Source organism: Acyrthosiphon pisum, chromosome A2 (genome assembly GCF_005508785.2).
Source record: "Acyrthosiphon pisum isolate AL4f chromosome A2, pea_aphid_22Mar2018_4r6ur, whole genome shotgun sequence".
Lineage (NCBI taxonomy): Eukaryota > Metazoa > Arthropoda > Insecta > Hemiptera > Aphididae > Acyrthosiphon > Acyrthosiphon pisum.
Genome location: NC_042495.1, coordinates 103,776,477 through 103,791,812, shown reverse-complemented (window position 1 = coordinate 103,791,812; position 15,336 = coordinate 103,776,477). Strand labels below are relative to the sequence as shown.

Here is a 15,336-nt window from a genome sequence, read left to right as displayed (position 1 = left end):
CTTTACAGGACTGGTCAATAGATAAATTGCGCTCAAAACATTTTACAATACCTAAGGAAAAGTTATAAGTTAGTTATACATTTTTTATGCGAGTATTAATACATAATATAATATAAATAAATAAACATTTTTTTCTTCACATTTATCAAGTTACTTTTTGATCATAAATTATGTATGATAATGATAACTTGCATATTTCCATGATTAAATGTCCGTAATAATAATAACATTTCATAAAATTCCCGATACCGTTATAAAATGTATTATAACCAGTCACTCTAACCAGTAATCAATTGATCAATAAATATTTTTTTAATTTTCAAGCATTTTAGTGTGTTTGTGTTGATGTTGATGGAATTAGATCAAAAAACAATATTTCTAAATCGGAAGAGAGCCGCCAGGCGGCAAATTTGAATACAAGCGCAATTGGTATATTTACCGTAAAATATAAGAGGCGCAATTGGTACACTGACCCTAAAATACAAATTTTATTTGGCGCAATTGGTCCATGTCCGACCAGAGATTATTATTAAGTAAAAACGTGTATATGATTTCAAATGATAGAAGACTGACTCTTGAAAATTGAAACAAGTATGTTATTTATAATTTAAATGTATTGTATTTTTTCAGTTTTGAATACATTCAAAGAGGGTTTAGTCAACCGTTTAAAAAACCGATAAACATATATGTATATAAACATAACTAAAAAAAAAATTATTTCACTTCAAGAGGACATTTTTTAAATCGTTCAATAAATTTCACTTCTCATGAACTTAACTAATATAATGTATTAAATCGAACTAATAAATATTTTAAATGAAGGTTAAGAGATATGAGCATTTTAAATTTTTGATACTTCACATACCCATATCTTGCTTGAAAATAAACATTTTGAAAAATCGGCAACGCTTAAGCACAGATAATGTTCTTACCTAAAAGTTTTAAAATAGGTCAATTCACTCTAGTATCAAAACTAACAGCACACTATTGAAACTTGTGAACGACAATTTGCCATGTCGTGCGTGTGTAAGACGGAGACAACAAATGTATGGGTAGCGTCCTCTTAAAAGTGTTCCATAAAATCTATACAATTGTATATAATAATAGAAAATTTAAACTAATTTTAATGTTTTCGAAACTAGAAGTATAATAAGTTTCTGTAAAATATATACATATAAACTTATATTGTAAGGCACCCGGTGCCAATGTAATTTTATCCACAAAAATACGGTCTACGGGAATAATGATCCTGTTATGTAGAATCAACCAATTTTGATAATGATTTTTTAAGTGGGTAATATCTACAGTCCCTATTGAACTCCGTTTTTTAATATTTTAATCTCAACTCTTATAATATGTCTTAAAAAATTTTAAACTCATTTTAAAATTGTTTTTACAAATTATATTATACCATTATTTGAAATAAAATAAATAATCATAGTTCAATTCTTCTTGTAGAAAGTCTTCTTCCAGATAAAAAAATAGTGGATAATAAGTGGATGTCGCTCTGCTGTACAGTAGGTTACAAGTGGGTCACTGTAATGTATGGTGTTAAATTTGAATTCAATGATATAATATTATTGTATAAGAAAAACCGAGAAAAACGATTCTGAGCGAAAACGGTCAGTCAGCATATGATATTACTAAGTATATTTGATAATATTATTGTGAATAAAGTAATTTACATATTTACCTATTTACGTGGAACCTTGTTTTAAATTTTCAATCCTTAGCTATAAAAGTTGAACATTTTATAAATTTTCAACTACAAAATAATTATTACATTTTAAATTTGATAAAATTTGTCAAAATTCGAACTTTAAATGCCTACAAAAAAAATTGAGCATATGTATTTTTAATGTTTTTCAACTGCTTTTGTAAAAAACTATCTGGAGCTTTGCATTAAATTTTAACGCTTTTTTACCCAACAAATACAATTTTATAGATATTAATAGAAAAAAAAAACTAAAAAAAATTAAAACTGACAACTTCCATAAGCAGCTCAAAAAGAGTCTAAATGTTTTCAAAATTTTATCGTGTATAGAAAATGAAAATATAAGCATTGAGTAAAAATTGTATGTATCTTTTGCTATTCGTTTTTTAATTACAATAAAAAAAGAAAATCGTCACATGAGAAATCGAGTGAATATCAAATGTTGTAAAAATGTTATTTCAAACGCTCATAACAATTTAAATTGATTTTCTTGTCGACATTTTTTTTTTCGATAAACTTATGACGAATCTTGTATTACATTTTCAAATCTTAGATTTAAAAAGAAAATTTTTTATGAATTTCCAACTCAAAATAATTTGCAAATGTCCGTCATTTTTACGTATTTTGTCAATATTTAAACTTTAAATGCTCATAAAAAAAATTGTGGCTGTGGATTTTTGATTTTTTCATCTGCCTTTGAAACAATATACTAGGAGCCTTCAATTAAATTTTCAAGCTTTTTTAACCAACAAATACAATTTTATTGATATTTATAGAAAAAACGAAAAAAAGAATAGAAACAAAAAATTTCCGTAAACAGCTCAAAACAAGTCAAAATATTTGGAAAATGTTATGGTGTATAGAAAATGCTAATATAAACATTCAGTCAAAATGTCATGTACGTATACGGTCATTTGTTTAAGAGTTGCACCAAAAAACCAAAATCGATTTTTTCGAAAACACATTTTGCGTAAAAATTTCCGTTTTTCCTTAATTTTTCTTTTGTTTAAATTTGAAGAAAATCCAAGCACTTTTACTGTCCTAAACGGTGATGACAGACACAAAAATTTTTTTTTTAAAAAACACACACATCACTGTAAGATTAATACATTCATCGTTCCACTCAGAATCTAAAATAGTTATCAAAATCCTACAATTCTACAAGGCCTGAGAATTATTCCTGTGAAATAAATTTTTTCAACATAATACACCGTATCGACCTCTACTAAATTGGTATCGGTAGAATTGTGGAAAAATATTATAATTAAGGTATCAGTATCATTTTCAAATTTTATAGAATTGTTAAAAATTTGATAAACCGGCTCCAGGAGTTATTTAATTATATACATGTTCCTGTGCGTATACGAGAGTGGCATTTATTGGTACCTGCAATGAACCTAACTCATACTATAATACAAATCAATTACTATAATAATAATTTCAGACTCACGCAGTGACCTACTTGAATTCGGCAAGTTTGGCGAAAAACAAAACAGTTTGTATTTTGCCGCATCGGACTACGGCGGAACAGCTTGATCAGAATAGAATTCGCACGCAATCATCGCATTCGACAATCGATGTACGTAGGACTTGGCGTAATTCAATACGCATAGATGAAGTGATTATAAGTGGCTATTGTTACCCCTTACATTAAAGCCATTCCTAGGAATCGAGGACCCTTAATATAATTTTGTTATAATAATAACAATGATAATAATTCTGTATAATTTGTACCAGGGACTGGAACTGTACAGAAAAGAACCGGTTTTGGAACCGGAACCCTTTGAATATCGGGAACCGGAACCCTTAAATACATTTTTTTAGGAACCGAAACTAAAACGTAAACCTATATTTTGATGTAGAGGTTTTTACGGTTTTTTTCGGTTCCAAAATCCAATAGATATTTTATCTATGGTGTAAGTTGGTAATAACTAATTATTAGTAATAATAAACAATTATAGAATTGTAGACCTATAAAAGTTTATCAATGCTAAGAAATAAGAATATTATTACGTGTACAAGTACAACAGAATTGTCATAAAAGAAATACCAAAAATCAAAATTCTAATTTCCATGTAATCGATATCAATATTATTATTGAATCGCAATTACCAATAGCCGATGTAGAATTTCTGAAAATAATAGCAATTTGGACATTTATAAGTGATTCAGAATTCAGAGTAAGTTGTTATATAAATTATAAATTATAATTGTTACATTACTAATATGCCTGCATTGATAATATTAAAGACCTAAACCTAATGCGAGTATCGTTAACTCTTTTCTCTATACTATATGCCCTGTACGACAATTCTACTAAACTGTTCTTCCGTCTTCATTAGCGCGGTATATTATATTGTTTAAATTTATATTTTTATATATAAGTTATAAATTATTATATCAAACTGAAACATGGGTCACCCAAGTGTGTTGAAAATTCATTCTTATTTGTTTTTTTAATAATAATTTTTTATTTATTTTAATTTATTATTTTATAATAATTCATTTTTTATAATATTACCTAAATTCTGAAATAGTTACACTTAATTACAAATACCTGTCACTAAAAAGAGGCTATTAATATTATGTTCATTTTTTTATATAGTACCTACTTTATTGATAAAAAAAAAAGTCAAATAATAAGGGTTAAAACCGGTATTAACCGAAACCGAAACCGAAACCAGAACCGACATCGAAATTTTCGGTTTTTGAGAACCGACACCTAAACCCAAACCGATAAAATCATAAAGGTTCCAGTCCCTGATTTGTACATAAAGCCATCAACAGGTATGTTGCCAACACCTAAGTTTGAAAAAAGTAGTATTTTCCAAATTTTTTACCTATCAACGTATAGAACGCCATTTAAATAAATAGTATAGAGCAATTTGTCGTAAAAGTAAGCTCCTTCCTTTTAAAAATCTAAGTAACATAAACATCGTTTTAAAAACTGTTTTAATCCATTTCCTGGTTAGAACAACATATTTGAAAATTTTTTTGGCAACAATGTTACTCGACGGTACCATACACGACCTAGCTTGGTTTTGAAGTTCGATCGAAAATCCTTCCATCACAAAATGCACTAATAGTGAATGTTGTACTATAAAAGCCATCAACAGGTGTGTCGCCATATACCTAAGTTTGAAAAAAGTAGTATTTTCCAAATTTTTTACCTATCAACGTATAGAACGCCATTTAAATAAATAGTATAGAGCAGTTTGAGTCGTAAAAGTAAGCTCCTTCCTTTTAAAAATCTAAGTAACATAAACATCGTTTTAAAAACTGATTTAATCCCTTTCCTGGTTAGAACAAACATAAATCAACATTTTTTTGGCAACAATGTTACTCGACGGTACCATACACGACCTAACTTGGTTTTGAAGTTCGATCGAAAATCCTTCCATCACAAAATGCACTAATAGTGAATGTTGTACTATAAAAGCCATCAACAGGTGTGTCGCCATATACCTAAGTTTGAAAAAAGTAGTATTTTCCAAATTTTTTACCTATCAACGTATAGAACGCCATTTAAATAAATAGTATAGAGCAGTTTGAGTCGTAAAAGTAAGCTCCTTCCTTTTAAAAATCTAAGTAACATAAACATCGTTTTAAAAACTGTTTTAATCCCTTTCCTGGTTAGAACAAACATAAATCAACATTTTTTTGGCAACAATGTTACTCGACGGTACCATACACGACCTAACTTGGTTTTGAAGTTCGATCGAAAATCCTTCCATCACAAAATGCACTAATAGTGAATGTTGTACTATAAAAGCCATCAACAGGTGTGTCACCATAATATCTCAGTTTGAAAAAAGTAATATTTTCCAAATTTTTTACCTATCAACGTATAGAATGCCATTTAAATAAATAGTATAGAGCAGTTTGAGTCGTAAAAGTAAGCTCCTTCCTTTTAAAAATCTAAGTAAAATAAACATCGTTTTAAAAACTGTTTTAATCCCTTTCCTGGTTAGAACAAACATAAATCAACATTTTTTTGGCAAAAATATTACTCGACGGTGCCACAAACTATCTAGCTTGGTTTTGATGTTCACCCGGAAATACTTCCCCTCTTAAAATTCCCTAAAAGTAAAATTTGTATTAAAAGGCGATCAACAGGTGTGCCCCCAACACCTAAGTTCAAAAAAAGTAATATTTTCCAAATTTTTCCTTATCTATGTATAGAACACCATTTAAATAAATAGTATCCTTCCTTTTAAAAATCTAAGTAACCGTAAACTATCTATAGCTTGGTCTTGAAGTTCGCTCGGAAATCCTTCCACTACAAAATGCACTAAAAGTAAAATTTATTCTAAAAAGCCATCAACAGGTGCCTATGTCGCCAACACCTAAGTTTGAAATTAACTAACATTTTCCAAATTTTTACCTATATTTTTATCAATATAATTATTAAATAATTAAACAATATATATAATAAATGTATTCGTTTTGATACACGTACACGATAATATTTTATGAAAAAATCAAACTTAAGTTTTATGCATAGAAAATTTATAATAACTGTATAGGAAAATAGGAAAGGCTTAAATCATTAATGACAATAATAATATGATGATTATACATATTTTTAGACTCTAAGTTACATACACATTTAAAATGGCACCATAACGCAGACAATATTATATTAAATAACTTAAAACGGCAGTCCAGAGTCATATTCCCGAGACAGGTGAAGGTGCACCTGGGTGTTTTGTCGGTGTAAGAGGGGACAAGGATATAGGGGTTTCTGACAATTTTCCACTTATTGAAACATTTATTATTCGCAGAGCATTGACATTAATATAAACAATTATGTAGCTTTAACTGAATTAAAATTACAATATTATTTACTCATTTAATGATTTATTCGTTAAATGATTGTTTTTGATCGTTTTCAATTTTAAACCTTATATTTTTGGGAATTGAAAAAAAGGGGTCCAAGCACCCATACTATAAAAGTATAAATTTTTTGTTCGATAAAGTTCGGCTATCAGTAATATTTGCACGAGTTTTAGAGCCCAATTAACGTTTTCTGAATAAAACAAAATAACGCACGGTCGCGCGTGTATATAATAATTTCCACCGCGGAGAACCAAAAAATCGCGAAACATAACATTATTTATTATTATGGTCGAGGGCGCGTATTTTGTTCCAATTCGTCGTTTGTTGTGTCGATATAGTCGGCAGCCCCGCCCCCGTGCTGCGTCCCCACAGCATGTATAGTGACATGTCGGCGTCGTGATGCATCCAGCACGCGCCCGTCGGGACTACGCCGTTCATCAGAACTGATTGGTCGCTTGGAAGTTGACCGAAATCGATATCGGGTGCACGATGACCGACGAACGGGTCTCAGTCAGCGCGTGGTCCAGGGCGGGCGGTATGATGTCCCTGTTGACGGTCAGCGGTATGTAGTACGACCCGTTGGCGTGCAACGCGAATATCGGTACATCCTGTCTGCCGTCTTCGGTGCAGTCGGACGATTCTTTCCGGCGCCGTTTCTTGCCCGGCGCGTAGTAATCGGCCAGGTCCTCGCCGCTGTTCTCGGCGCTGAACCGCTGTTTGATGTCCGTCTTGAACTTGTACATGGACCCGTTGGACGAATACGAGTCCTGCGTGAACGACATGCTGCACCTGTCCGCAAGGGTCTGGACGGTCATGAAACAAAACGACGCGATTGTAGAAGCATTATAATATTATGTTATAATCAGCGTTCGGACTTATCTAGATAAATGCATATAGATGGATATCTAGATAATTATTTGTTCATCTTTTACCTTATCTAGATAAATTATTGTTAAAAGGTATCTAAACGTTGATCTTAGATAATTTTTTTACTGATCTAAATCGATTCATCTGGATACATTTTTTATTGAAAAAAATCGCGAAATTGTACAAACGCATTTTTAAATATTTATACAGATTCCCGAACAAAGTTTATGGCTTATAAAATATAATGCAATTATTTTTATTTATATCATTATTATTATTATGTTCCTAGCACCCAACTAAAATATACCCAACTTTAAAACCATTCAAAAAATAATTGTATCTTTTTCTTTATCTAGATGAATATGAGTTAATAGTTATATTTTATATCTATTTAGATACATTTGAGTTGCATTATCTTTATCCTAATCCGAACACTGGTTATAATAATATTATTATATATTAGGTATTTATAGGTAATATTATATTATTGGGCGCTAATTCGGTATGCGCTCTACCGGTTTCGGCGTTCTACACTTGGTCTACGTTCGGTACGCGGATATTGTACTGAAATTACTGTATATGCGTTATCTGCCTCGGTTTTATATAATATGTTGGGTATTTCTTTCAACCGTTAATAATCTTGATAATCTCTAATTATCTTTACGTTAAAATTGTATTTTACTTTTATTACAGTCGTCACATAACGCTCACGAAGGTTGTTCGTTACGAGTATAATATGTATATTTTTTTAAAAATATTTTTGGTATTTCGTGTATTATTTATAAATTGTAATGGATGTGATGATGTTTCGCGAGTTTTATACTGCAGCAGTGCCAAATGGGACTGAGTGTCATCGGCTTTTAGTAGAAAAAGGACGGCTGAAGACAACGACCCTTGTCATAAATGTGCCACAGAAATGCAGGTAAAACGACGGAAATGCCGTAATGGGGAGTGGATGTAACATTGTCGAATGTAACGCGTTACACTTACGCACCTGGTCATATGACGCGTTGGCCGACGAGTCAGATTTCGAGTTTCTCAAAGAATGTTTTTGTTGACCGGTCTCGTCGTAAGCCCCGTCCCCGTCCATGTATGTTAGCATATTCGCGTTGAATTTGTTCACTTCCAATATAATCTCTTGTTTCATCACGCCTCGGATCACTTGTTTCCCTGCGACGCGACACGAATATCGATTATTTAATTAATAATTATTAATATTAGGTATACATATTATATTTTAGGTATACAGGGCGTACATCGGTGACACATACCTTTGGTGATCTGAGCACAATGTTGTTGCAAGTGGTTGATAAGCGACAAGCACAACCCGTGGTTGGGTGGATATCCGTGTGCCTCGACGAGGTACTGCATAGTCTCGGTCAGACATTCCAAAAACCCCATTTTGTACTGTTCTGCCATCAAAATGGAGTTTTCTGGTTGCTCGGGGGTAGAATTTTCGGATTTTTCGGCTTTCACTGGTTCCGAGGGTTCACGTGGCGGTGTTTCATTCCCGACTATATTATAATATTATTATTATGACGTGCATGAGTAACATAAACGTGTTTGTTTTATATCCAATGTATACCTATCACGGACATCTATATCATCTATTTATAACCGTCGTACCTATAAGTGGATTGATCCAAAAAATAAAAATCCTTACCCGACGAGGAAACGTTGGATTGAAGATACTTCATGTGTTTGATGGCCATTTCGATTATTTCGGTTTTTTCAACTCGGCCTCGACCTTTTTTCATATATTCGGCCGGTATAAGCCGTGACAGATCGGCCAGGCAATTATTCATTCGATCGCGTCGCCTTTTTTCTATTATACGATGTGACATCGGGTCCTACAGGATAACAAGAAACATTATCATCAATGCACTGTTTGTTTATATTTTTCGTTAGTGCATAATTATATCATTACGAAACGCTTCGTGTTCGGAGAAATCGGAATTTTTTTCATACGAAAATTATATTGTCTTAAGCGATTTATATACGGCGGCAATTTGAATCGATTATGATCACGTTTTCGACATTACGAGAAACGTATTAATAACGTCATCGTGTTTAAGAACACCACGTGATGAGCAAACGTCTTGATCACGTTGTCACGCTGCTGTTCATTTGCAAGTAGAATAGGATCGTATTATATGCCGACAATCGGGTTTTTCGGTACAACGTGATCGGGACGGGTTGTTAAAAAAAAAAAAAAAAACAGCAGACGGGTCATGGAGGTTGAATTAATATGTATGATAAATGTTCAATACCTATGGTATGGCAAACGAGTTGGTGGTAAACGTCGATTAAAAATTTGGATAACATATGAATATATTATTCAATTATTGTATAGCCGTCGTAGGTATATAGGTATATATATTCTATATAAGATATTTTTTGTTCAAAGGGACGTAAAATATAGCACATATAGGTAGGTGATCTTAATTATTATTATGCCTCTTTATAAAATTACTTATGACTTATGAGTTATGGATATTATAAAAACAAAATACGAATTTTCCTAACATATATGTTATGGATGCCTATTAAACAATTTTTAGATGAACGAATTTTACTTATAATATTGAAAATTCAACAGAATAGATGTAATCATTTATAAATTAAATTTTATGTCGACCTTCGCTTTATTATTCCGCCTATTATTCTCGATGAATTATTCGAAATGTTTTTATTATATGACAACAACTCATTAACATAATGTCGATAGATCATATACTATACTATGTTATTTTACGGTCGGTACCAACAAATATATTATTTTGTACTAAATAAATTAAGGTTTAATCATTGGTAGTCGGGATTCCATGTTATATTAGTATTATCTAGATCATAATACCTATCCTGAACTATATTTAACTATAATGTAGTAATTTACAAGTGGTTTTATTTAGTATCTACCTATTTAATTACATTAAGATCTTTATCAAGCTGGCATATCTAACAAAATCAAAATTATGTTTTAAGAAACAATTTCATTAAATAATAATTATTATGATTTATGAGAACCTATAGATTTTGACAATTTAATAAACGGCTTGTCAACACATTGATTGTATTAATTAATTAAAATGATTAACAAACTTTTGTTTTACATTATCTGTATACATTAAGTTAGGTCTTAGGTTACAAACACATACTACATTTATTCAGAAACTATAATGTTGACATGTTTTTTAACATTTGTTTTGTTTTTCAATAAATTCCTTCTTACAAGTAGATGTATTTGATTGTGAGCTTAACATAAATAAATATTTATACGGAACTTATGGCATTAAGGAAGTTAACGGCATTCAGTTTAAGTAAAGTTATTCTGTATTATTGGTGATAGAGTAGCATTATAATGACGCTACGAAAAACACTTGTTGATAAGTGATACTTGGATTGAAAGTAATATAATTTATACATAATATACCTAAATTAATATTGTTTGATTACATTAAGCTCACTGAAACGATAATTTTACCTGTGGCAACTCGTCTATAGTATATCCTACTACTAACCTAACTACTTAAACCATTTTTTTTTTAAATTTGAATTTGCATGTTTGATTCTACTGCAGTTTACAAGTAGGCATCAAAGAAAATAATCCTTGAAGTTAAGTATAAATGTATGCAATGGGTTTATTCCTCTTAATTCTTATAGAGTTATTTCCATTGTTAAAGCTTTATATTTTAAGTTTATAAATAGAGCTGTTGACTTTATAGGATTAACTGTTACCTGTAAGTATACCTATAATCGCATACCTAAATTTTATTTTTACGTATAAATTTCACATGTAAATCGTAATCCACTTATAAGTTATTTGTAATCATAATAATAAAATATCCTGGCTGTATTTTCTTATATTTTATTATATACCACTAGCTGATACCAAATTATGTTATGCATTCTGAACACTACTATAATTATATGGGTATTGTAATATGATTATCACGCAGAAAACTTTAAATGCAAAGTATCGAAAATGTAAATAAAATAAAATATATTTGTTAGTACTTGCAGTCGAGCGTTTTCATCGTGCTTACATTTCAGCTAATATATACAAATAATACATAATTATATCGTATAATATAATATGGTAGATACCAATTTTATATAGGTATATACCATGTGCATTGTGCATACTGCATATAAATAACACTAATAATCAGATACCTATATAATACGAAGAACGTTTACAACAGATAACCGCATTCGAGTGTTGTCACAGACAAACGATGGTAAATAACCGTATCTGCTCAGGTGCCTGGTATGCATATAGGATACAATATTACTTTGATGTCGATTCTAATATTGTTCTTACTACCCACAGAAAATCATTGATGTCATAAATTTAAATTTTAAGTTAATGACTAATTGACCTACCTCTACCGTTATTATGCCGTTAAATTGCGTTACATACACTCTTTTTGACGTTTAACCTGCGAATATTTTTTACTATAACCATTATATTTACACACAATCGCAATTACAAATGTTTATGTATATATTGTATTTTCATATTTGGACACTAAAACGATTTTCATATGGGAGGACTCCCCATATAAGACTATATTATGGTTTTACAGGTGTTAAGAACATAATATCAATAGATAAACAGCTAATAAATATACAAATGTCTCAGACGGTTTTAAATTTTTAATGTCATCACGTGTGCATTATAAAACAAATATTATACCAATCCCATTATATTATATTGGGCTCAATGATAAAAAAATAAAAGGCAAATTCTTAAGTCTTATTTATTATATAGTTTTTTTTCGTATATTAAACGGTTGCACGCATCAATTGAGTCAGTATAGTCGTGTATTCATTTTAAATGTATCCAAGTACAGAACCTATACCTACTTATTTTGAAAAGTGTTTAAAATACATATTTGAATACTTTAACAGTATTTGAGTACAGAAATAGAGATACTTCCAAATCTGAAATTTGTTTAGCCTTTTTTGTGTTTTACATTAATTTCATAAAACGTTTTATACAATTTAATTTGGTGTATGTGCGGAACTACACATTACTCATCTGGTTTTTTTTGTCTAGGTTTTTGATGGCGGGTATAGTAGTCACATACTCACACATACAGATGACTATTATACTGTATTTAACTATTTTATTACGATTTAAGTATATAGGAACACTTCTCGTTCAATTTTTGATTTGGATAAATTTAAATTTAAAAAAAAATCATCTGTTTAAGTTAAACAGTTTAACAATTTACAGTAAAAATTATGTATCTCATCACCTGAACAAAAAAAGAAATTGGTATCGCCTCGGGACGCCCCCATACAATGGAACACAGATCTAAGTAATTGAAAATATGGTTGTCAATTAGTGTAGGTAACTATAAATTTCAAAAATTAGAATTTCAAAGAATTTATTATTAAAGGAAAAAATGGGTAGAGCGTACTCGGTGAATCACAACTGGCGGTTAGAATACCGGCGTATCGTGAATTGGTAATTACCGTTGATACCGAAAATCCCATGCCACGGCGATTACCGAAAATACCATATATAGGTACCTACATATTATATTGTTTGTTATTTTTACATAACCAATATGAGTATATATGACATAATAATATAATATAATAGCACTATCCTAGGTTGGAAATTGGAACCACTAATAAATTCGCCGAGATCTGGAATTTGCCGAGGTATGGTATTTTCGGTAAATACCGTATAACGCCGGTAATACCGTGGATACCGGTAGTAAACAAATACCGGATACCGGTATAACAATTCGAAATACCGCACCAGCCCTAGGATCACCCATCTCCTATTCTCCTAAAACAGCTACACAGATACGCGCACATACCTCTTTGCTGACGTTCTTAGTCTGATTTCGGTGCGGTCCAGTTCTCTCGGCATGTTGCTGAGTTTCCCCTTCGAGATTTTCACATTGCTCCACGTTCTTTTGTTGCGGCAACTGTACCGTAACAGCATGAGATTTACCGGACAGTCTGTCCTTCATGGCACTTTCGTGGTGCGTTATTATCATGTCCGACACCATCGACACCTGTGGAAACACTGACTGTTAACTACCTATGCGCAAAACTATGAAAATATGTCTATAATGTCCTATAATATAATATATGGATGCGGAAATGATTTAAATAGGTATCACTCGTTATTTAAGATATTCTCGGCGATTTCCGTTGAAATCTGTCAAATTTCATCGAGTCATACTGCACGAGGACAGTTATATTTTTAACCCATCGCTATGACTCCGAAAATTCCCACCCGACAAAAAGTCATATGGCTAGTCACTTGAGGTAATAACTTGTTGAGTGATCACCGCAGTACCATCCCCAACCATCCCATCAGCCCACGTTACAGTATTCAGTGACGTATATACAAATTTAAACTTGGTGGGTATTGTGAAAATCGATTTCGATATTTTTGTAAAATTAATAATTTTAACTATGCACAGTAGTACAGAACACAATAATTACACTTATGTACCGGGGACTATATTTTTAGGAACCGGTTGTTTCTTATATCCCGATCGAGATTTAAAATATTTAAGGATCGACGCATTCCGAAAACCAGTAGTGTCCCCCTATGATATTATGTTTGAGAATCTTTTAAAAACGTTTTGAACGTGGAAAATACAGCTGACACGGAAATAAAATACGGTAAGTTCAAAAACGGGTCCGCGGCACTCACCAAAAAATGACGGTTCAAGTTTCGTGGAATCCACGCGCGGTGTGAACACCTTTCGCCGCTGGCCAGCCGTGCGTGGCAGAGAAGACGATAATAATATAATATAAATAATAATATATTTTATTATATTATCGTGCGTTGGTAACTGCGACGATCGGCGGGTAAAATATTATAATTTACAATAATGTTATGTTATCGTCACGCGAAACGACACGAAAATAATTCACCGAAAACGAGAATATTATAATGTTATTGTACGTTTGGCGGGCAGTATCGAAGACGACCCGCGCAAAATTTCCGGTACCGCGCACGATGCAGTGGCGCGCAACGATGACGGTAGGAAAAAAAATTATACACTGTATGCGCAAATAACGATACAATCGTTTATTAGTGTTATGACTGCCGGACAATATTACGGTATACGGTATTGTTATTGTTTGCCGTTGTAGGCTCTGAGCGAAACGGTTCTGTGGCACAGGAACATCGCCTGAAAACAACAACAACAGTGATTGGCAATAATATCACAGCAGAGAATAAACGCGGCAAAACGGTTCGAAACGAACGACTGTACGGGACGCGGTGTTAACGCGCAATAGTGCAATACGAAACTATTATAGTCGCGGTACACAGATTAACGGTGGTCGTTCGTCAAGCGGCGGCGGCGGCGTCGTCGGGACCGGTACGGTAGCGCGCCGCCTGCGTGCCGCGTCCGTCTCGCGCTCAAAGCTGCTTCGGGACCGGCGGCGGCGGGCCCAGTGTTGCCACCGAGCTGGCGCGTGCCCCGGTCGCCCGCCCGCGACGGGCGCACACGTGCAGCTGTCCCGACGCCGCGTTTATCGTCCAAAAAAAAAATGAATAATTATTTATCAACTCGTGTCGTTCGGTGTAAACGCTCACCCGCACCACCCGGACGGCACTACAACAATAATCAAAAATATTATAACACAATATAATATTATTATGTTATTTAAAAGTCACAACCGATAAATTATTGTTATTAAAATCATACGCTACACCGCGCACGAAGGCGGCGGTGGTAGGCAGAGTCCTGTACCCACGTAAATATTATGAGCACCGGGCGCCGCCGGCTAGCACATTGCGCCGAACGTGACAGCGCCACCGTGTGCGCGGCTAACGCGTGTCGCGTGATCGTGTTACGTTGTACGGCGGCAACGTGCTTTATTATTATAAGTATTGTAACTACGGATATTTATTATATTATTATTATTAT

At 32.6% G+C, this 15,336-nt stretch overlaps 1 protein-coding gene across 1 annotated transcript; it reads right to left on the bottom strand.

Annotated features, from left to right (window-relative positions):
- Nucleotides 1-6,281: 6,281 nt before the first annotated feature.
- Nucleotides 6,282-15,018, bottom strand: LOC100570459 (class E basic helix-loop-helix protein 40). The gene is made up of 6 exons (XM_003245350.3): nucleotides 14,109-15,018; nucleotides 13,258-13,458; nucleotides 9,084-9,270; nucleotides 8,692-8,934; nucleotides 8,415-8,590; nucleotides 6,282-7,356 (listed from the first exon to the last, which is right to left on the bottom strand). Exons 2-6 carry the CDS (start codon nucleotides 13,450-13,452, stop codon nucleotides 6,991-6,993), a joined length of 1,167 nt encoding a protein of 388 aa, XP_003245398.1. The 5' UTR covers nucleotides 13,453-13,458; nucleotides 14,109-15,018; the 3' UTR covers nucleotides 6,282-6,990.
- Nucleotides 15,019-15,336: the final 318 nt, after the last annotated feature.

Coding starts and splice junctions, on each gene's coding strand:
- LOC100570459 (XM_003245350.3), bottom strand. CDS start 13,452: ATGGTGTCGGACATGATAATAACGCACCACGAAAGTGCCATGAAGGAC. Junction 9,271..13,257: donor CTAAGAACGTCAGCAAAGAG/GTATGTGCGCGT, acceptor GTTATCCTGTAG/GACCCGATGTCACATCGTAT. Junction 8,935..9,083: donor ATCCAACGTTTCCTCGTCGG/GTAAGGATTTTT, acceptor ATTATAATATAG/TCGGGAATGAAACACCGCCA.